The following is a 22,064-nucleotide window of genomic DNA, read 5'->3' as shown; positions in this document are numbered from 1 at the left end:
AGATTGGGAATACCTTGTAGGGTATTTTGGGCTGAATCTTGATATTTTGGAGAATTTCGTGGGTTTTCGTCCTATGTTCTAGAGCTGGATTTGGGCAGGAGGAGCCCTCAGCCCAAGGAACCCTCACCTTGTTTTTCCCCTCAAACCAGGATTTGTCATTCCCAAGCCACGGCTGGATGGAGGAGGAAAGAAGGCCCCACAAGTGCTTGGAATGTGAGAAGAGCTTCTGCTACAGCTCCCACCTGAGGGAACAGCAGAACATCCACACTGGGACATGGCCCTGTGGGTGTGGGAAATGTGGGAAGGGTTTCAGTTGAAGCTCCAACCTCACCAAGCACCACAAGATCCACACCAGGGAACGGCCCGAAATGCGGGAAGACCTTCAGGTGGAATTCTGAGCTCGTCACCCATCAGCACATCCACACCAGGAAGAGGCTCGGTCGAGGGATGGAGACACGAAGGGACCCGGAGCTCTCACTTGACCCGACACCAACAGAGGCAGCACTAAGGGAAGCCCTGTGAGTGCCCCGAGTGTGGGAAGAGCTTCGTGCTCTGCTCCAGCTCCATCCCCCATGGGAGGATCGGTGTTGGATGATCCCCAGTGACCCCCGTTGGGCACAGCCCTGGTGTTCCCAGGTGACCATGTTGGGTGGGAGGAAGTTGTTGGAGAGATTTATTTCCCCTCTCCTTGTGTCGCTTTGACTTAGTTGGTAATAAATTCACTTGCCGTGCCCAGGCTGGGTCTATTGTGCCTGTGCCGGAGTTTGCTGAGGGATCTCTCCCGGTCCTTATCCCCACTCAGGAACTCTCGGTTCCATTTTCTGTCCCCTGTGCGGCTGCCGGGGGCAGGGACAGAGCGGCTTTGGGGGTTCCTGGCATCGGGCGAGGCCTCGCCACGGCACCGCTGAGATCTCGCGTACCTGGGGACACATTTCTGGGCACAGCTGAGCTCCCACCTGCCCAGCGCCCCAAGGTTCCCCCTCCGCAAAGAAACCCCACCCGGGGCTGCGATCCAAAACCAGCCGGAGCGCGCTGCAGCCAATCAGAGCGCCAAGAGTTGATGACTCATCAGTTGCCAGGGGGAGCCTCAGGAAAACGGGTCCCCAAAATGCTCTCAGCCAATGAGAGCGCGGCGCTGCTGAGCCCGCACTGCTCCGGCCTGGGGCTCCCAGCGCAGCCCCAGCCGCTGCTTTGGGGCTGCGGCTCCTGCCCGGCGCGGCCATGGGGCGAGTGGCGGCAGCTGGGGCCGGACTGGTGGCACTGGTGGTGCTGGGAGCCCCCCCTGCTGCGGGCGCGGAGCTCTCGGGTCAGCGGGGGAGGCGGGACACGATGGGAAACGGTGGGAGAAGGGGGAAAAGGGGGTGATGAGACCCCTAAATTGAGTGGTGGGAGGAGCGGGACCTCCAGATGAAGAGTGGGAGGGGATCGAGGATTGGGAGAAGAGGAGAAAGGCGTCTACCGGGTGGGAAAGTGGGAAAAAGGGGAGAGTGGGTTGCTAAAACTGAGTGGCAGGGGGCTGGGAATGGGGGGATTGTGGGAAAAGGGGATGAAGGGGCAAAAAGAGGGAATGGGACACCAAAAGTGAACTGGGGAGCAGCTGACGATAACGGAGGGGGACGATGTGAAAGGAGAAATAGGGAGAAGGGTGGACACTCCCTATGGGGAGATGAGTGTGAGGAGCTTGATCAGCAGCCTGGAATGGCTGCAGTACCTGTGGTCTCTGCTGAACGCTCAGTGCCAGCATAACCACGAGCTGATAACCCCGTTCCTCATGGAGCACAGAGCTGAGCGTGGGGCAGAGCAGGTCCCGTCAGGCCCTGGCCTGGGAATGATCCTGGAGCCCCCCAAAACCTCCCTGGGAATCACCCCAGAGCCCTCAGCACTCCTTGTGCCCATCCCCAGGGCTTCCTGCCCCCTCCCCCAGTGACTCCTGTGGCTCTACCAGTCCATCCCAGTCCCTCCCAGTGCCACCTCAGTTCATCCCACTGTCCCCATTGTCCCGCCCAGATCCTGGCCATCCTTCTCAGTCAATTCCCAATCTATTCTCGGTCCATTCCCAGTCTTCACAGTCCACTCCCAGACCTCCACCCTTTTTCCCAGTGCACCCCTAGTGCTCCCAGTCTATTTCCAGTCCCTTTCAGTGCCACACCAGCCCACTCCCAGTTCCCCCCAGCTGATCCCAGTGTATCCTCACTCTCTCCCAGTTTCCTCCAGTGTGTCCATCTCACTGTGACCCTTGAGCTCCCAGCCCAGCCCTGGCTGCCTGCTCTGCTCTGTGATGGATTTCTACCCTGCCCAGATCCAGCTGAGGTGGTTCCAGGGCCAGCAGGAGCTCTCATGGCATGTGGTGGCTACTGGCCTGGTCCCCAGTGAGGACTGGATTTCTACCAGCTCCTGGTGCTGCTGGAAACCCCAAACCCCACACCCGGTCACCTAGACGTGCCAGGTGGAGCACGTCAGCCTGGAGCCCCCCTGAGCCGGCACTGGGGCACGGGGGAGGCACTGGTGGGGGGTGCTGGGAGTAACTGGGAGGGAGTTGGACAGAGACTGGTTTAAACTGGGAGAGGGGCACGGGCTTCTGGAAGGGCTGGAAAGGGGTTTGAAGGATGCTGGGGAGGGTGGGATTGGGTTCTGGGGGTCCTGGTGGGCACAGGGAGGGAGTTTGGGGGTGCTGGGTGTAACTGGAAGGATTTGACCGAGCCTGAAGGGGGTGGAGAAAGATAGAGGACTGCAAACCAGGGTTTGCAATGATGTTGGGTATGCAGTGAAGAAGACTGGGAGGGTTTTGGTGAGTCCTGGCGGGGCTGGGAGGGGACTGGGAGACAGTTTGGGAGTCCTGGGATGGTGGGGGGCAACTGGGAGGGGATTATGGGATCGAGAGGGACAGGAGGGGCTTTCGTGGATCCTGCGGAAGCTGGGAAGAGATGGGGAGGAGTTTTTGGAAGGCCTAAGTGGGCTGGGGGTGATTGGTAGGGTGCTTAGAGGGGCTTGGGGAGTCTGTGAAAAGTTTTGAGGGGTCCTGACCTCTGCAGACCCCCAGAGATGCTGCCATATGCCACCCATAGCAAGGTGCTGATGGGGATCAGGAGTTCCGTGTTGGGCTGGGCCTTCCTGGCACTGGGGTTTGGCTTCAACTTGCCCAAGAAAGTCACGGTGGGTCCAGGGGTCTTGTTGCCCCTCCTCAAGAGTGTGTGTGCTCCCCCCCTCGAGTCCCCAGCTCGGTGTCACTCACCTTTCTCTGCCCACAGAGCACCTGACCCAGCACTGGCTGCAGCCCCTCCCCGAGGCCTCGGGCCCAGCCAGGACCCCCCGCTCGTCCCCACGCTGATTTCAGGGGTATCGCGTGTCCCCCCAAGCCCCACTGTCACTGTGTCGCTGCTCCCAGTGTTCCCAATAAAACTTCCCAGTTCGCCCCAGTCCCATTTCTTGTGGGGTGGGATCGGGGAGGGACTTGGGGGGACCGCGCGTGGGGATCGTGGTTGCGCGGGGAGGGTGGGGTCCAGGTGGGGAACATTGGGCGCTGCGGGTCTGCCCAGCAACCGGTGAGTCATCAGAGCTGCTCTCTCTGATTGGCTGGATCTTCTTCATGGCATTGTCTGATTGGCTGAGGAGAGTGCAAGGACCAGGAGAGATCCCGCCCCGAGCACCGAACGGGAACAACAGACCCAGCCTGGGCACAGGGAGGGAATTTATTACCAACCAAATCACAGCAGGACAAGGAGAAGGGAGAGAAATCTCCCGAACCCCTTTCCCCCCACCCAACGGGAATCACCAGGACCACGGATCACCAGGGCTTTGCCCAACGGGGGTCACGGGCGATCATCCAACACCGATCCTCCCATGGGGGATGGAGCTGGAGCAGAGCACGAAGCTCTTCCCGCCCTCGGGACACTCACAGGGCTTCCCATAGTGGTGCCTCTGTTGGTGTTTGGTCAAGGTTGAGCTCTGTGAGAAGTTCTTCCCACACTCAGGACACTTGTAGGGCCTCTCCCCAGTGTGGATGCGCCGGTGTCTGATGAGGGAGGAGTTTTGCTTGAATCCCTTCCCACACTCGTAGCAGCAGAAGGGCCTCTCCTCTGTGTGAATCCGCTCATGTAGGAGGAGATTGGAGCTGGTCTGAAACCTCTTCCCACACACAGGACACTTGTAGGGCCTCTCCCCAGTGTGGATGCGCTGGTGGCTTCTCAGGTAAGAGCTCTGCCCAAAGCTCTTCCCACATTCCAAGCAGGTGTAGGGCAGTTCCCCTGTGTGGACCACCTGGTGCTGCAGCAGGACGGTGCTGTCTCTGAAGCTCTTCCCACATTTCCCACACTCGTAGGGACATTCCCCTGTGTGAACCACCTGGTGTTGGATCAGCTTGGAGCTGCAGCTGAAACCCTTCCCACACTCCAAGCACTTGTGGGGCTTCTCCCCTCCATGAGGCTTCTCCACCAGCTCTAAGCTAGGCCTGGATCTCCGGCTGCCTTCCCAGCTCAGTGAGGGTCTGTCCAAGTTTGGACAAACTTAGGGGAAAAAACCCCCAGAAGAGCTCCCCAGGGAATAAACCCCAATTCTTTATCCCACTGGACTTAAGAAAAAAAAATATTTCACTTGGGGGGAAAAGTGGAAAAAACCTATTTATTAACACATACAAGAGAAACACTTCCCAGCACAGATCCAGACGACAAAAAAATTTTCATGGAGAGAGAAAGAGAGACGGGGACGATTCGATCTTCACTAGAAGGACGAAATGCTCCTGGCCGGTGTCCAGAGGCAGGCCGCAGGGTTCCTCCGGAGAGAGCTGGTGCTGATCCTCGGGAGGTGAGGCGGGGGGGGAGGGAGAGGGGGGAGAGAGAAAGAAAAAAAACCAGCCGGAATAGCCAGCAAGCCTTAAACAGCAGCGAGCTAAACCAAATAATTCAAGCAATGTAAAGCCAAAAAAAAATCAAACAAAAAAAAAAACAGTTAACTAACAAACCAGGCTACAAACCACCACCACAGCAGATAGCCACAAGCAGCAGCAGCCAGAGCCAAAGCGAGCAGCCCAGGCGGCCCCTCCCCCAGGAGCAGACAGCTTCATGGCCAAGGGGGGCAGGGTGAGGAGCCAGTCAAAACATCAACCCAGGACATTCCACCCATTATCCCATATCGTGATCATTGACACACGATTGGGATATACACTCATTAAACACAATACGAACACTTCCTCTGACTTGCTCAAACCTTCAACATTTACATATTCCTTCTGTCTCATCCCACAGTCAGATCTCCCTGAGGTACACAGCGGGTTGTTCCATCTTTCTGCATTATCCACCAAGTACATCCAGGTCCTTGAGCAAAGGCAATCCCCCGAATGGGTTTGCCTGTACTCGAGGCAGGATTAATCCATACTGTCTTCCCTAGCAATCCTCTGACATGGGCCGCTGGGACTTTGTCTCCATCTACTGTATTAAGGCACTCAGATTGGGCAGGACCTGCTCGGTTGGTGGAACCTCGAGTGTTGACTAACCAAGTGGCCTTTTGCCAAATGCTGCTCCCAATTCTTAAAGGATCCCCCACCCAATGCCTTTAAGGTGGTCTTTAACAATCCATTGTACCTCTCCACTTTACCTGCAGCTGGTGCATGGTAAGGGATGTGGTACACCACTCAATACCGTGTTCCCTAGCCCAGGTGTTGACAAGGTTATTCTTAAAATGAGTCCCATTGTCTGACTCGATCCTCTCAGGAGTACCATGCCTCCAAAGGACCTGTTTTTCCAGGCCCAGGATGGTGTTGCGGGCAGTGGCGTGAGATACAGGGTAAGTCTCCAACCATCCGGTGGTGGCTTCCACCATGGTCAGCACATAACGTTTGCCCTGGCGGGTCTGAGGCAGTGCGATGTAATCAATCTGCCAAACCTCCCCATACCTGTACTTGGACCACCGTCCTCCATACCAGAGGGGCTTCACCCGCTTGGCCTGCTTGATGGCAGCGCAAGTGTCACAATCATGAATAACTTGAGTAATGCTGTCCATGGTAAGATCCACCCCTCGGTCTCGTGCCCACTTATAGGTGGCATCCCTCCCCTGATGGCCTGAGGCATCATGGGCCCATCGAGCCAGGAACAACTCTCCCTTATGTTTCCAATCTAAATCTATTTCCAACCCCCCTATTTTTGCTGCTTGATCTACTTGATGGTTATTTCGCTGTTCTTCGTTAGCTCTACTTCTGGGGACATGGGCGTCCACATGGCGAACCTTCACGGGTAGCTTGTCTAACCGAGTAGCTATGTCTTTCCACTCTTCTGCAGCCCAGATTGGTCTTCCTCTGCGCTGCCAGTTCGTCTCTTTCCATTTCTGCAGCCATCCCCACAAAGCATTGGCTACCATCCAGGAATCAGTGTAAAGATAGAGCTTTGGCCACCTTTCTCTTTCGGCGATATTCAAAGCCAGTTGGACAGCTTTGAGTTCAGCGAATTGACTAGACCCTCCTTCTCCTTCAGTAGCTTCTGCAACCCGTCGTGTAGGGCTCCATACAGCTGCTTTCCATTTCCGATTTGTCCCTACAATGCGACAGGAACCGTCGGTGAACAGGGCATAACGGATTTCCTCTGCTGGTAGCTGGTTGTAAGGTGGTGCTTCTTCAGCCCGGGTCACCGGTTCTTGTTCCTCATCTGTCACACCAAAACTTTCTCCCTCTGGCCAGTTGGTAATTATTTCTAAGATCCCTGGGCGATTTAATTTCCCGATCCGGGCGCGCTGCGTAATGAGGGCTATCCACTTGCTCCATGTGGCACTGGTGGCATGGTGGGTGGAGGGAACCTTCCCACTGAACATCCACCCCAGCACTGGCAACCGGGGTGCCAGAAAGAGTTGTGCTTCTGTGCCAATCACCTCTGAAGCAGCTTGGACTCCCTCATAAGCAGCCAGGATTTCCTTTTCTGTCGGGGTATAATTACCTTCAGACCCTCTGTAACTTCTGCTCCAGAATCCCAGGGGTCGGCCTCGGGTCTCACCTGACACCTTCTGCCACAGACTCCAAGACAGACCGTGGTTTCCAGCTGCAGAATAGAGCACATTCTTCACATCTGGCCCCGTCCTGACGGGACCAAGAGCTACTGCATGGGCGATCTCTTGTTTAATCTGGATGAAGGCTTGTTGTTGTTCTGGGCCCCAATGAAAATCATTCTTCTTCCGAGTAACCTGGTAAAGAGGGCTCACAATCTGACTGTACTCGGGGATGTGCATTCTCCAAAAGCCTATAGCACCCAAGAAAGCTTGTGTCTCCTTCTTGTTAGTAGGTGGAGACATAGCTGTGATTTTATTAATAGCATCAGTAGGAATCTGACGTCTTCCATCTTGCCACTTCACTCCTAGGAACTGGATCTCACGAGCAGGTCCCTTAACTTTATTCTTCTTGATGGCAAAACCGGCTTCCAGGAGAATTCGGATAATTTCCTTTCCTTTCTCAAACACTTCTTCTGCTGTGTTTCCCCACACAATGATGTCATCGATGTACTGCAAATGTTCTGGAGCCTCACCCTTTTCCAGTGCAGCCTGGATCAGCCCATGGCAGATGGTGGGACTGTGCTTCCACCCCTGGGGCAGTCGGTTCCAGGTGTACTGCACGCCCCTCCAGGTGAAAGCAAACTGCGGCCTGCACTTCTGCTGCCAAAGGAATGGAGAAAAACGCATTGGCAATGTCAATGGTGGCATACCACCTTGCTGCCTTGGACTCCAACTCATACTGCAGCTCCAGCATGTCCGGCACGGCAGCGCTCAACGGTGGGGTGACTTCATTCAATGCACGGTAGTCCACTGTCAATCTCCATTCTCCTGTCAGACTTGCGCACAGGCCAGATGGGACTGTTGAAGGGTGAGTGGGTTTTGCTCACCACCCCTTGGCGCTCCAGCTCCCGGATCATCTTATGGATCGGGATCACAGCATCCCGAGTTGTCCTATATTGCCGGCGATGTACTATCGAAGTGGCAATCGGCACCCTCTGCTCCTCTACCCTCAGGAGTCCCACGGCAATTGGATTCTCACATAGTCCGGGCAGAGTGTTCAATTGCTGGATTCTCTCCGCCATCACAGTCGCTATCCCAAATGCCCACTTGAAGCCTTTTGGGTCCTTAAAATACCCGCTTCGAAGGAAATCTATTCCCAAAATACACGGGGCCTCTGGGCCAGTCACAATCGGGTATCTCTTCCACTCTCCTCCAGTTAGACTCATTTCCGCTTCCACTATGGTAAAGTCCTGTGATCCACCTGTTACACCAGCAATAGAAACGGTCTCTTCTCCGACACATCCTGATGGAAATATAGTACATTGCGATCCAGTGTCCACTAAGGCTTCATACTCCTGTGGTTCCGATGTGCCAGGCCACCGAATCCACACTGGTCCAAAACACTCAGGTTTTCCCTGGCCTCACCCTGGCTAGAGGCAGGGTCTCCCTAAGCCTGTTTATCCTTTTTGACGGGGGCATAGGTCTTAGAAGTTCCTTCAAGTGAATCGGACATGTCGTCATCATCCTCCTCATACGTGGCACTGTGATTCCGGGCGACTGGAGCTGCTCTCTTTCTGATGGAACCTTCTTGTTGAGCCTTGTCTTCCCTCAAATCATGCACTCGTCGTGCCAGAACAGCTGTGGGCTTTCCATCCCACCTCTTCATGTTTTCTCCGCAGTCACGCAAGAAAAACCACAACTCCGCACGTGGGGTGTACCTTCTCTCCTCAGCAGAGGAGCGTCTGCGTTGACTGCCAGGACGTCCGATTTGCACAGCTGAGATTTGGAGGAGATCCTCCTTGATTTCCTCTCTCAGCTTCTTATGGTTTTGCTCCAACTTATCCTCCAAGTTCTGTAAAGCGTGTTTCTACAGGCTGCAATCCTGGCATGCGTTGGGCCATGCACAGCATCAGCGTACGCCCGAAGCTTCTTTGCCATATCGAGCACTGTCTCGTATATATCTTCTCGTTTCATGATTGCAAGAGCTGACGCATATTCAGATGGTCCAAGCCTCACAAGCTTTCCTCCACATAATCGGTGTGCATGGTACCAGATCTGGATTTCTAGTTGTTACAGTCATCTGAGAAAATAATTTCTGTCACCGCCATCTCTCTCAAACTGTTGGACTCCCTGCTCGATGGTTTTCCATCTTGGTCTGCTGCATGTACAGGTCATCAGCACAGAGATATCTTTGTGCCACACTGTCCAATACACGTGACCAGAGGCTCTGAGGCATTAGCTCCCCTCATCATACCTTGATCGATTGACTGGATCTTGAGACAGGGATCCCAAATGTCTCGCTTCCGTGCCATCCAGGATGGTTGCCTCACCTGCTTCATCCCAAAGCCGGACCAGCCAACTAATTATGGATTCATCAGGTCGCCTTGTATAGTCTTTCCTTAGACCACGAAGATCTTTCAGGGAAAGGGACTCATTATTAGTTTCTGATCTCCCATCAGTCACTTTAGCTTCGGATTTTACATCAGGGGGAGTTGAAGGTCCTTCTCCTGCATCCTCCTCATCATCATCCTCCCCCGGCCGATCTGTTTTCTTTGTGCACTTTCTACTCCTGGTACTGGTAGCCACAGCCATAGGTTGAAGCTTGCTGTCTAATTTTGCCCCTGTCCTGGAGCCTGAGGAGTTAACTGCAGTCTGAGTAACTGGAATAGTAGCTACGTTATCTCCCTGTTCCCTCTCCTTTGTTTGTTGTCCTACACTATCTAACAGGGTTCGATAAGCGTACGCCAGAGCCCAGCTCACTGCAGTGATTTTCTTTTCCTTAGAATTGTCCTGACACTTTTCTTTTAAGTACTTTGCAATCTTGACTGGGTCTTGAATTGTTCAGATGAAAAATCCCAGATTATAGGTTCAGAAAACTCTTTTAGAATTTGGCCCAGTTCCTCCCATTTGCCACACCACTCAGAATTCTTCCTACTCTGCTTTGCTACCAAATCAGGGGTTGTAACACCTGCATCCCTAGAAATCTCAGCTTTCATTCTGTATAAACTGCAGACAGTATAGAAAAAACTTACTAAATTAAATACCAGAAAGATGGTTTCTTTACACTCAGGGAGAGCTGAACATTTTCTAACAGAGATGTAAATAATTCAGGGGAGAAGAAGGAAAATAAAGGCAAGAAATCCTCTTTGCTTGCTTCTCCTCTAATGAATTGAGTGCACAACACAAACCACGACTTGTACATCCCTGAAGTGGATTCTAACACCTTTATAAACTTCTGGCAGATCATAACAACCAAGCCTAGCCCAATGAGTATTTTGGTTAATACCCCTTTCATGAAAAAACTACGTGCTAGAGACAATACTGGGGCTATCTCTGAGTAAGAGAACAGGCCCAAAGACCACAGGGGTATTAAGATTTCAAAAAACTCTAAAGAGCAAACATACAGGCAGGCTTCCAATCCAAAAGACATCATGGCTTCGAAAAACATACTGATATCAATACAGGCAAATTAAAACAAGATGTTATAAAGTTTTTTCCACTTTCTCCCTCCCCGTACGGGCCACCAAATAAGAAATGTCCTAGTTTGGACAAACTTAGGGGAAAAAACCCCCAGAAGAGCTCCCCAGGGAATAAACCCCCAATTCTTTATCCCACTGGACTTAAGAAAAAAAATATTTCACTCAGGGGGGTAAAAGTGGAAAAAACCTATTTATTGACACATACAAGGGAAACACTTCCCAGCACAGATCCAGATGACAAAAAAATTTTCACCGAGAGAGAAAGAGAGACGTGGACGATTTGATCTTCACTAGAAGGACGAGATGCTTCTCTGGCCGGTGTCCAGAGGCAGGCCACAGGGTTCCTCTGGAGCGAGCTGGTGCTGATCCTCGGGAGGTGAGGCGGGGGGGAGGGAGAGGGGGGAGAGAGAAAGAAAAAAAACCAGCCGGAATAGCCAGCAAGCCTTAAACAGCAGCGAGCTAAACCAAATAATTCAAGCAATGTAAAGCCAAAAAAAAATCAAACAAAAAAACACCAGTTAACTAACAAACCAGGCTACAAACCACCACCACAGCAGATAGCCACAAGCAGCAGCAGCCAGAGCCAAAGCGAGCAGGCCAGGCGGCCCCTCCCCCGGGAGCAGACAGCTTCATGGCCAAGGGGGGCAGGGTGAGGAGCCAGTCAAAACATCAACCCAGGACAGGGTCTTTCCTCCTCGCAGCTCCCAGGGCTGGGTTTGCAGCTCCTCCTTCTGCAGGATGTCTGGGGCTTTACCTCCTCCTCCATCTGCTCATGCCTTGCGTATGAAAAAAGCCTGGTTTGGGGAAAAACAAGAAGAAAATGCCTTTGAACTGTGGTTCCTCTTTGTAAGAGTCCATCTAAAGGCCTCTCATTTGTTCTGCCCAACGACCCTCGCCTGAGGCCTAAAGAACTGCAGTTTAAAGGCGCTGGCCAGGGATGAGAAGAACGCCAAGTGACTGTTCTCAGGTGGTGCCCATTCCAACCAGGGCCAGTTTGCTCCCACAGGTGTGAGAACAATGAACTGGCCATGGTGTGCTGCTCCTACGCAGGCTACTTGCTGCAGAACTGGTCACAAGGACTGTTGGTGTGCCTGGAGCTTGCCATGGTGCGCTGCTCCTACGCAGGCCACTTGCGCAGCATCCTGTTTCCACCTGTTTCTTGGAGCAACGATCTCCACATACAATAGTCCATAAATCTTCTCACCTTTTGGCCAGTCGCCCAACGCCTTGGAAAAGACTATAAAAGACACCCTCAAACTAAAGACACCGAGATCTCCCCGGACAGCAACGGACATCTATTGGCTGGTTCCACGAGGATTGTCTGCCCGTCTTGGTAGCTATAATCCCAACCCCTTCTCTCTCTCTCTCTCTCTCTCTCTCTCTCTCTCTCTCTCTCTCTCTCTCTGTCCCTCTATTGCATGTGGTTGGGACTAAATAAAAGTGCATTTTTTGCAAAATAAACTGGTTTTGTCCCTTGCTGTGTCTTTTGTGCTTTGAGATCCCTAAAAGAACCTATCAGGACTTCACATGTGGTGTGGACCCTGACATTTAATTGGCGTCACGGACAGGATTCCCTGATACTAGAGGAGTTGAGGGTTTTCTGTGCACTTTGTACCAGGGGAAGACCTGTGCCATTTCAGCTGCACCCAGCCTGTCAGTACCGTAAGGACTGAACAGTGTTGGAAAGCAAGGGAGGTGGTATTGGGTTCTTCCTGCAATCTGCACACAGACCCAGGTGGAGAATCAACTCCATTTCAGTTATCGGATAATTTTTTGTAAAAGATCTCAACTGTGCAAAAGATGGGACTTGTGTTTTTGTTGTGTATGTGCTGTTGAGCTGCTTGTTGTAGTTGAGGAGAGAACCTCCCAGACAGTCTTTTGTCCCCTAACCCAGGCAGGGAAGAAAGGGGATTGTCCTCAGAGAAAGGCTGGGTGTTTGTTATTTTGTTGTTGAGTATTGGGATCAGATGTGAAGAGACAAGCTGTTTTGTAACTAAGGTAGTACCTCCCAAGAAGTGTGGTCTCTTCACCCGCTCCAGGGACGAGAAGGGAAACACAGTTTTAGCTGTGCTTTTGTGTAACTTTAAGCGTGTCTCCCTGAGAGTGGTTTTAGTCCCTTCGTAAAAATGTCGGAAAAAGATAAAAATGCTTTTTATGCTTTGCTAACTAAGTACAATGCCAGACCCTCCCAAGGGGGAGAAGATTGGGCATACAGTAACTGGTTTAATTTAGAAGATGTGATTGATAGGATACATTCTTTGCAGCATGAAACAAAATTCAAACAGGACAGAAATAAGACCATTCTCTGCTCAGTTTTGGGGGCCTGTCTTACGGCAGCTATAGAAACTCGCTTTACGCGAAGAAGTGAAGAAAGAGCAATTATTGACCCCCTACAAAATTTAGTGGAAATTTTGCAAAACCAATTAGATGAAGAAAGGAATGACAATCATGCTTTGAGAGATGAGATTCATTCTTTAAGAGATGAGAATCATTCTTTAAGAGCTGCCTTAAGACAAAAACACACCAACACTTTAAAACACACTGATTTACCAAAAGATACAGAAAAGAAAGAAACTAATCAAATATATCCTCAAAAAGAACTAACTCTGATGAAAAATTGTGGGGAAAATTGCTGCCCTAGCTTGAGACCTTTGGTTAAAACAGAATACAGTTTTATCAATGGTGAGAATTTTAACCCACAAATAACCACTACGAAAATCCTGTACACTGCTATTAAATTATCAGAAGAAGCAGCTAGTGGGTATTGGGGACATGGGACTTTCTTAACAACAGAAGTCCAACGTAATTTATGGTCTCCAACTCAGCACGCTGTTTTTTGGGCAGGGGGGCTTAACCTTTTGGAAAGGGGAGACCTTGTAGCTTTAGTTGGTACTCCTGACCAACTCCTAGAAAACATTCACAAAGCTGCCTGTTTGCAAATTATATATTATATATGTGAAATAAAACTCACTGCTGGCTATAAATCACCTATGCAATTACCTGTAAATGTAAAACAATACCCTCCTCCTTCTGGTGCCAAAGAAGGGATCAAACCGGTTATCCAGGACTTGAAAACTCCCCTGAATGACCAATCCAAAAACCCAAACCTGACAATGGGGCTGTTTATCAATATATTGTTGATACCTTTGTGGGAGGAGATGAAATAGAAGTAGTGGGGGATACCCAACAAAAAATAATCTCCCATTTGGAAAGCCCTAACTTTTTGCCTCAGAGAAAATTCAAAAACTTTTTCAGGAAGTGAAGTTTTTGAAGACAGCCACTACTGGAACTGCCCCCGCTGACAGGGTGACCCAGAAATTCTCAGTAACAAAAGGAACTGTAAAAAATCTGGCAATAACAGAAACTGAGAGCTTGGGTAGCAGCTATGACAAACCTGCCTCGGTAATTAAAGTAGCCTCTGCTCTCTCCCCCAAACAATCTTTGTTCACTAATTCTTTGTTCCCTAATATTGTTTCTGCTGAACAAATTATTGCTGGGGGACAGGATGGCTCCTGGGTTGGGTTGCTGATGGTTATTTGGAGTGTTTTCCAGCTTGAAGTGCCGAGTGCCTCCTTTGTCTGCAACTACACTGACTCTTATCCTGTGTTTAAAGGAGGTACAGAGTGGCTCCCTTTTTTGGCAGAAAATTATTGGGAAGTTAACAGAATCCCAGTCTGCATTACATGCTGAATAGTTCCATCCTTTTAACCTCCTGCCTCTTTGTGGCAGATTCTGTTGTGTTTACTTTTCACAGAATAATGCCATGGATCATGAAGATTAATTGCTGAATCCCTCATCGAACCTGTATATTTTGTGAAGATTCAAAATCAAAATTGAACTGTTGTACAATTTTCCTATAAAATTATGTGTGTTAAAAAACAATATAAAATACTGAGGTGAACTGGAGGTTAATGTTGTAACACCTGCTACCCAACCACTGGCTATACTGAGCCTGAAAATTTTTGAAATTGGACCTTAGGTAATTTGGAAAACAGGCCAACAACAAATACTGTTTAATTTGGCATGGTCTTTTAGACAAGTCAAATTGCCAATGCAAAACAATGTCTCAGTAATTCAGCCAGCTTGTTCACCTTTCTAGGGGTGGACAACCTGACTACAAAAGGAGGATCCTTTCAAGAAACAAACAAGAGACATAACCAGTGTTGTGGGAACAAGACTGGGAATTTTGAATAGTATTGATTTAGAAGTATTAATGAATAAATTGTCTAACATTTCTTTAGCTCTCTGCTGTATCCAGGCTCAATTGTGGATGCAGTCAGTTGCTGCCTCAATTATATGAGAAGTCGAGGAAACCACTTTTCCTACTGAAATTCGGAGAAAAATTAGTGATAATGCCCATGATTTCGAAAAAAAGTTCCAATCCTGGTGAAACTACTACGCCAGCATAAGCACAGCCACAGCCTTACACTGACCATATGTACATTCAATATTCCCTATCATTGCATTAGGGCTGAATCATGATGGAGCTATCCTCTATCCTTTTGAGCATAGAGAATGGGCCTGTCAAATTGGCGAAAAGTAACAAACTATCAATTTGGAAACTTACATTGTCTGGAAACAACAAGGGTTTATCTGTGAAAGTCGTGCAATCAGATCTCAAGATATTTGCTTAGACACAGAAGAGAATGTCTGTAACTTTGAAAGTTATCCAAACTAGATTCCTGAAACACTACTGGGGTATATGGGCAATGGGTGTGCATGCTTTAGAACAGCTTGTGATAGTATTTTCATAGAAGATTTTGGTAGCGAGTACTAAAAATCACTTAAACCTTTGTGTCTGTAACTTTACTAAAATTGCTTGTTTTAAAATTGCTTATTTTAGTTGTGTTCCATTCTAAAATGAAATTAATTATTTGAATTAAATGTAAAAATTGCTAGTTTTAAAATTGCTTATTTTAGTTGTGTTCCATTGTAAAACGAAATTAATTATTTGAATTACATGTAAAAATTGCTAGTTTTAAAATTACTTATCTTTGTTGTATTGAATCATGAATATTGATTAAGATTGATTTTTAGTTATTATTTAAGTTTGTTGCATTTTCTTTAAGTATTGATTCAAACGGATTATTATATTTTAACCAAGAAATTATTATTATTAAATTAAAATTGAAAATTGATTGTTAAATTGATTATTATATTTTAATCAAATCCAAAAATTAAAATTGAAAATTTATTAACATTGATTTAAATTGTTATTTATCTTTTTGTAATCAGAAATTGAAATTGAAAATTGATTGTTAAATTGATTATATGTTTTGTTTTCTCTCTCCTTTCTCCTTTCCCTCATCTTTTCCTACTCTGTCCAACTTTCTGTTTCTGTTTTCCAGGATATGCTATCAACACAGATGAGTCCTGAAGACTTCGCAACACCTTGAAGGAAGTGCTCCTGCTGATGATCGTGAGTCACAAGGTGGTGTAAGAGGCCGTCCAAAGTTTTCTCTGATCTGTCTCATGACCATCATCAGAGACTGGGACCTGAGAATGCACCACTTGCCCTGAACTGGAGCTCCAGCCTGGCCAAGGTGGATGCTTATGGGCCAAGGACTGTTTGTAGCTGTGCCTGGTGCTTGTCATGGTACGCTGCAGGGTACTGTTTATCGCACCCTGTCCCCGCACCTGCGTCATGGGGCTATGATCTCCACATACAATAGTCCATAAATCTCCCCACCTTTTGGCCAGAAGCCACTCACTTTGGCAAAGGACTATAAAAAGTGACTTCCTTAAAAAGACTTCGAGATCTCTTTCTCCCCAAAGGATTGAAGACACATCTCGTCTCGTCGGACAGCCACGAGGATATGTCCCATCTGTTGGTAGCTGTATCCCATCCTTGTCTCTCTCTCCCCTTTTTACTTCATATCTCTCTCTCTCTCTATCTCTCTCACAAAACTTGATTGTTAGCACGCAACAAACTGCATTACTGCTTTCTGCTAAACAAACCTTGCCTTTTGTCTTTTGCACCCTGGGGTCGAACGAACCATCATGACTCCCGCTCGGGTTGAGCGGATCGTGACACACTGGGAGTGGACAGTGTTGTTTCAAAGGAAAGGTCAAAGAGAGACCATGCTGGACCTCTGCCTCCTGTCCCTCACCCCACAAGGGAAGAAGGGCACAAAACTGAGCACCCTTTTTTTTATCTATCCTGTCTTTCCCCGGAGCTTGACTAGCTCAAAGGAGAGGATTAGAAGGATTTCTTGAGGATCACTGCCAGTGCACAGCACACATGGTATCCCTCACCCCTTACATGGGATGTAGGGGTAGGAACCAATAACAGCCCTACTCCACTGCTCCAGAAGACAAAATCCCCATGCAAGCACTTAGTTATGGTCTTAGAGAACCACATTCCCACCCAAATCTTCCTCTCTGCAGCAGCTCATTCCCACAGGAACTGGCAGAGTAGATAGGGTTTGTACATTGGGTGCCTTCCATTCCAGTCCTTGCCCTGGAGCCAGCACGGCAGTCGAAGGGCTCTGGTGAACCTTCTCCTCCTCCTGTATAGGCTCTAACCCAGCTGCCAGAGCTTAAAGCTCACAGAGCACTTCTGGGCTTTGAGCACCGGCCACGGGAGGAGGAGATGCAGCTCCAAAGGCAGCAGTACCGAGGCCCAGCTCCTGCCATCCCAGTGGGGCAGTTCGGTGCTTCAGGAGAGGAAGGGAAGGGGAAGTGCAGGTGGCAGTAGCTCATTTCGGACTGAAAGAGGGAAAGGTAATTTATTCATTTTGAAATCACTGCATTCAGGCTCTTATATTAACCTGAAAGAGAAGTAGCACCTGCTCCTGTTAAATTTGGATGGAGAGCAAGTGTTACACTTGATATGGTAAGCAGTTAAATTATCTGAGAGAAAGTGTACAGCAAAATTCTATGTTAACAGAGAGAGAGAAAAAGGCAGGAAGTGGCAAAAAGGAGGAGGAAAACAAAGCACAACCCAAGTCAGTGTTTTTCCCGAGTCCAGGATTTTCTGTTTGTATGGATGGGGTGCAGAGTAACTTTGCCTTGAGATTCAGGACTGAGAGGCCAGAGCTAGAAAGGTTATTTGGTGAGAAATCCCCTCTCCCAGATCTGTATCGGGGTTGTTCTTTAGCTTTGACATGGTTGTTTAAAACCTGACATATCCATTCCTTGTTAAACTCATCCCACGGCCGCTATACATAGTTGGACTCAAATTCTCTCTTTGTCCTATTATACAATATTGTATCATCTTAAATTCTTTGACATAGGAGTCATATTTCCACCAGGCTAGTTTTCTTCCCAGGGGGCTATTTAAGGGTATATCTGTTGATATCTTTTAATTTCTTTTTCCCCTTGGGGATTCCTTCCTTGTTCTTAGTTCCATTCTTCCCGCAATCACTGGTTCTCACAACAAAAGCTGCCTTCCTGACAGCCAAGTACAGGTCCTCGCAAGAAAAGCTTGCCTTCCCAATCAGCTAGAAGGAAAAGAAGGGAAAAGAAAGGAAGGAAAAAGAAAGAAAGGAGAAGAAAAAAAGGTTTTACTTTCGTCTCGGAAAGTAAAACCAATTTTTTTACGATCCAGGGACCCCATAGCACCGGGAGGGTTCCGCCGTTCCTCTCCTCCTCGGCTCTGCGCCCCGGTCCTGCGGCTTTGTGCCGGCGGGTATTACAGGGGCACCGGCACAGCCCGGCACCCTCCCCCTTCCCGGTGCCTTTTGGCTTCTCAGCGTGGGGCAGCTGCCGAAAAGTCCTCGCGGCCCCGTGTTGTTTTTCCTGCCGGCGGATCCCGCAGGGAACCCGGCACAGTTCGGTGCCCCCGGGTCAGCCCCGCTCTCCAGCGGCTCCACCGCGAACCGCGCCCGGCGCCGCCGCCCCCAGCCCGGCGCTCCGCGGCTCCGCCCGCTCCGATCCCCGCTCGGGCGGCGGCGGCTTCATGGGGGGGTCCCGGAGAAGGGCCTGATGAGACCTTGCACAGCGCCGAGAGCAGCTTTAACTGGGCTGGCAAGCTCCGCGGTTTGTGAGAACCCTCCCGCACAGCCAGGCTGGTTCTCCACCCTCGGCCACGCTGCCCGCGCCTCCTCTGGGCTGGCGAACGCCGGGAGCTGCTGTGCTGGGTTTGGTGGCCGCCACTCAGCGCTTTGGGCCGTTCTTCAAGCGGAATCCTCGCGATTTTCGCTGGCAATCAATGCAGATCGGCCAGGAAAATCCAGAAAACAAAACTGGAGACCAAGAGCATTCCAGAAGGGGTTTCCTGCAGCCAGACACACAGCAGCAATTGCCAGGGACAGTCGCTTCCTAGACCGCGGCTTTAAGGATGCTGTGGCGGTGCCACAGCAGAAGACCCTCGGTGTTGTGCTGGAACAGGTTCCTCCAGAGGAAAAGGTGGTGTTCCCGTGTGCAGGAACTGTGTGGTGTCAGCATTGGAGGAGAAGGCTGAGGAAGATCTGCAGCCTTGGGATATTTCTGCAAGAGCCTTCACCCCTGGCAGAGCCTCGGTGAGAGCTGGCAGAGTGCAGAGGGAGGCAGCCCTTTGGACAGGCGTCCCTGCTCCCTCGGAGCCACAGCTATGAGATAAACAGCCTCATCCCTGAGGATGCAGACGGGCAGGAAATGCCTGGAAGTAAAAAGGGGAGCCCAGCCATGTCCAAGAAGCTGTTCCCAGAGGTGAGTGTCCCAGCAGGAAGTGTCCTGAAGCCACTTGTGTTCAGCCACTCAATATCCCATGCTCTGCCATCGAGGAGGTGACAAAGAGCCTGGAGGGAGCATGTCCAGGACAGCCAAACAGACTGGACAGAGGGACATTCTGGGTGCTGGGAGCACCTGGATGTGGGATCAGCCAGCTCCTGCTGCCTTTTGGTGGTGCCTGAGCAGGTCTGTGATGATGCCAGGGACATCCTGCAGTGACATCTCCCCTGTCCGTCTGGTCGTGCACTCAGTCCCAAAGCTCACCCTGATCCTGAGCTCAATCTCACTCCATGGTGAGACACACTCAGCCTCCTGGATTTAATCTCATCCCAGTGCCAGACTGGTTCAGCCCCAGAGCCAACCTCAAGGCCAGGCCTGAGGCAAATGGCACATTTAGCCTTAATCCCAATTCCAGCTCTAATCTAAAACCCAGCCTTAACTGCAAAGCCCAGCCCCTTGCCAAATGCTCAGCCTTAAAACAAATGTCACGTTTAGCCCTAAGGCCGCCCCCAACTGCAACTCTAAGCCCAACCTCCATGGCAGTCTCAAGCCCTAAGTGCAGCTTTGAGTGCCAGCCCACACTCCAATGCCAGCTTTAGCTTGAACTCCCAAACCTAGCCCCAATTCCTGCACTAAGGCCAACACCATCCTTGGACCTAAGCCCAATGGCAGCCCCAGTCACACTCCCTAGCCCAAGCCTGGCTCTAAGCTCAAGGCCACTGTGATAAATATATTACAGTGTTGGCTTTAACAGTTGTTAAAGTGATTACTATGTTTTTTAGAAGGTTGACTTTTGTAAAAGAAGTTTTACTAAAGTTTAGAGATCTTTTAATGCAAAGGTAGTGTTGTGATACTAATGCTGGTGAAGAATTGTAACATTAACACTTAATCAATGAAACCTGTTGAATATATTGAAAAGTAACAAACGATCCGGAGTGGGACAACTGCTTGAAAAACGTGGGATGGAGGAGGAACTGTGTTAAAATATTTGAATATGCATAACCTTTTGTAAATATGTATTAGGCTGAAGCAATACACAGGGGGGCTGTGGGTAGACTCTGCCCGCACTGACTGGGGGGACTGGAGCTGGCTCCATCCCCCTCTGAACTGGGGATCTGGCACAGTCCCTGCTCTAATATATATGAGAAATGTGATGGTTGGCTCTCACAGTTAAAGGATGAATAATGTATTTATCTAAAAGATAAATTTTGTGGATGTGTGATGATGGTTTTGTAATATATCCTCCCATAGTACTCTTTCTCCTCCCCCTTGTATTGTTGTCAGACATGGCTTAGGTAGTTGGGGCATTTGGGCAGGGTCAGCTTGTTACTGCACCTGCCCTGCAGCCAAGCTGTAAGAAAGTCTCCAGCCATGGACGGCAGAGAAGGAGTTCAGCGACAAGACTCTGCGAGGGCCCGGGGACATAAAAGGCAGAACATCCATTCTGTAGGTGAGCATGTGGGGGTTTACTCCTGTGCTCCCTGTGCTGATTGTTCTGCTTATTCAGACGTTTGTTGTATTTTTATGTTAAGACTTATTAAACTCTTGAAAATTTAAAAAAGGGAGCATCATTTCTCACACTATGCACTGCAGGGGTAGGAGGTGCAGCTGGAAGGAGGTGGTGGGGTGGGGGATTCTGGTTTTAAGGGTTTTCATCGTTTCTCGTTATCCTGCTCTGAGTTATTGGGAGTTTTCTGCAAGAAATATCTGTCATGCCGGGAACTGCGGAGAAATTTGATTTGTGTTTTCAGGCCAATCCTGCCTCGGGCCCGGGCCCGTTCCAGGGCTGTTCCTCATCTCCGGCTTTCCCCTCACACAGCCCGGGGGCCCTGAGAGCGCGGGCCGAGGCTGCTGAGCCGGGTGCACAGCCCGCCCCTCGCTGCGATTCGCTGATTCTGCCGTCACTCTTCGTTCTCGCGCGCTGATTGGGCAGAGCAGGGACAAGCCCGGCCCCGGTGCCAAAGGTGCCATTGTGGCAGCGCCTGTGCGGGCCCGGGAGCGGCGGCAGCGGCCGGAGCCCGGTGAGGCGGCGGCGGAGCTCGGAGGCGGCCCCAGCGCAGGTTGGAGCCGCGCTCGGTTCTGCGGGGGTTCGGGGCTCGGTGCGGGCGGAGGGGATGGCAGGGGACTTTGACGGATTCGGTGTCCGTGTCCGGCCCGTGTTCCCCCTGGACTGAGGGCGCTGCGGGAGCGGCTGCCCGCGGTCTCCTTCCCGCTGCGGCTTCGGCAGGAGCAACGCTGGCTCATCCCGGTTCCTGTGGGTAGCACAGAGGTGGCTGTCCCGTCCCCGAGATGCTGCCCTGGAGCCGCCTCCGAGCTCCGCCGCCGCCTCACCCGGCTCCGGCCGCTGCCGCTGCTCCCGGCCCGCACAGACACTTCCGCCCATGGCGTCTTTGCTGCCGCAGGGGTGCTCTGGCGGCGGCCCCGGGGCGGGCTTGTCCTGGTTCTGCCTAATCAACGCGCAAGAACAAGAAGTGACAGCAGAATCAGCCAATCGCAGCGAGGGGCGGGCTCTGCACACGGCACGGACTCCTCTCCCTTTCCCCGGGCTCCGCCATTTCTCGGAAACCTCGCCTGAGGAGCGGCTCCCGCGCTGGGCCCGGCCCGGGCATCGGGCCAAGGAACCGCTGCTGCCCTGAACCGGCGGGAGCTCGGGGTGAGCAGGAGCTGAGGGCGGTGGGAGCTGAGGGTGAGTCCGGGATGGAGCCGGGACCCACGTGGAGCCCCGGCAGGAGCCCGAGGCGGGCAAGGGATGTTTGAGAGAGGCCCCGGAGCTGTGCGAGAAAAAACACGTCGCCAGAGTTTTGTGTGCCCAAAGTCCTGTAAAAGCGACTTTATTGATGAACAAAGGAAGAGTCCATGCAGCATTTGCCATGGGGTCTCTAAAACGCGGTCTCCTTTTTATCCTCTTTTCCAGCTGCATCTCGCTCTCCCTTTCCGCACTGGGTGAGGTAGTTGGAAGGTTCAGAC

General features: G+C 50.7%; 1 protein-coding gene across 1 annotated transcript in view; it reads right to left on the bottom strand.

The window, feature by feature from the left end:
* Positions 1 to 21,480, bottom strand: part of LOC130265824 (germinal center kinase 1-like) — a 32,741-nt gene extending 11,261 nt beyond the window's left edge. Inside the window, exons 1-3 of the mRNA XM_056515139.1 lie at positions 21,230 to 21,480; positions 728 to 920; positions 128 to 205 (exon numbers count right to left, since the gene is read on the bottom strand). Of these exons, the coding sequence (XP_056371114.1) occupies positions 128 to 205; positions 728 to 920; positions 21,230 to 21,480 (522 nt within the window). The remainder of the gene's footprint in view (positions 1 to 127; positions 206 to 727; positions 921 to 21,229) is intronic.
* Positions 21,481 to 22,064: the final 584 nt, after the last annotated feature.

This window comes from Oenanthe melanoleuca, linkage group LGE22 (assembly GCF_029582105.1).
Source record: "Oenanthe melanoleuca isolate GR-GAL-2019-014 linkage group LGE22, OMel1.0, whole genome shotgun sequence".
NCBI classification, from domain to species: Eukaryota; Metazoa; Chordata; class Aves; order Passeriformes; family Muscicapidae; genus Oenanthe; species Oenanthe melanoleuca.
This window is presented reverse-complemented; position numbering and strand designations above follow the sequence as displayed.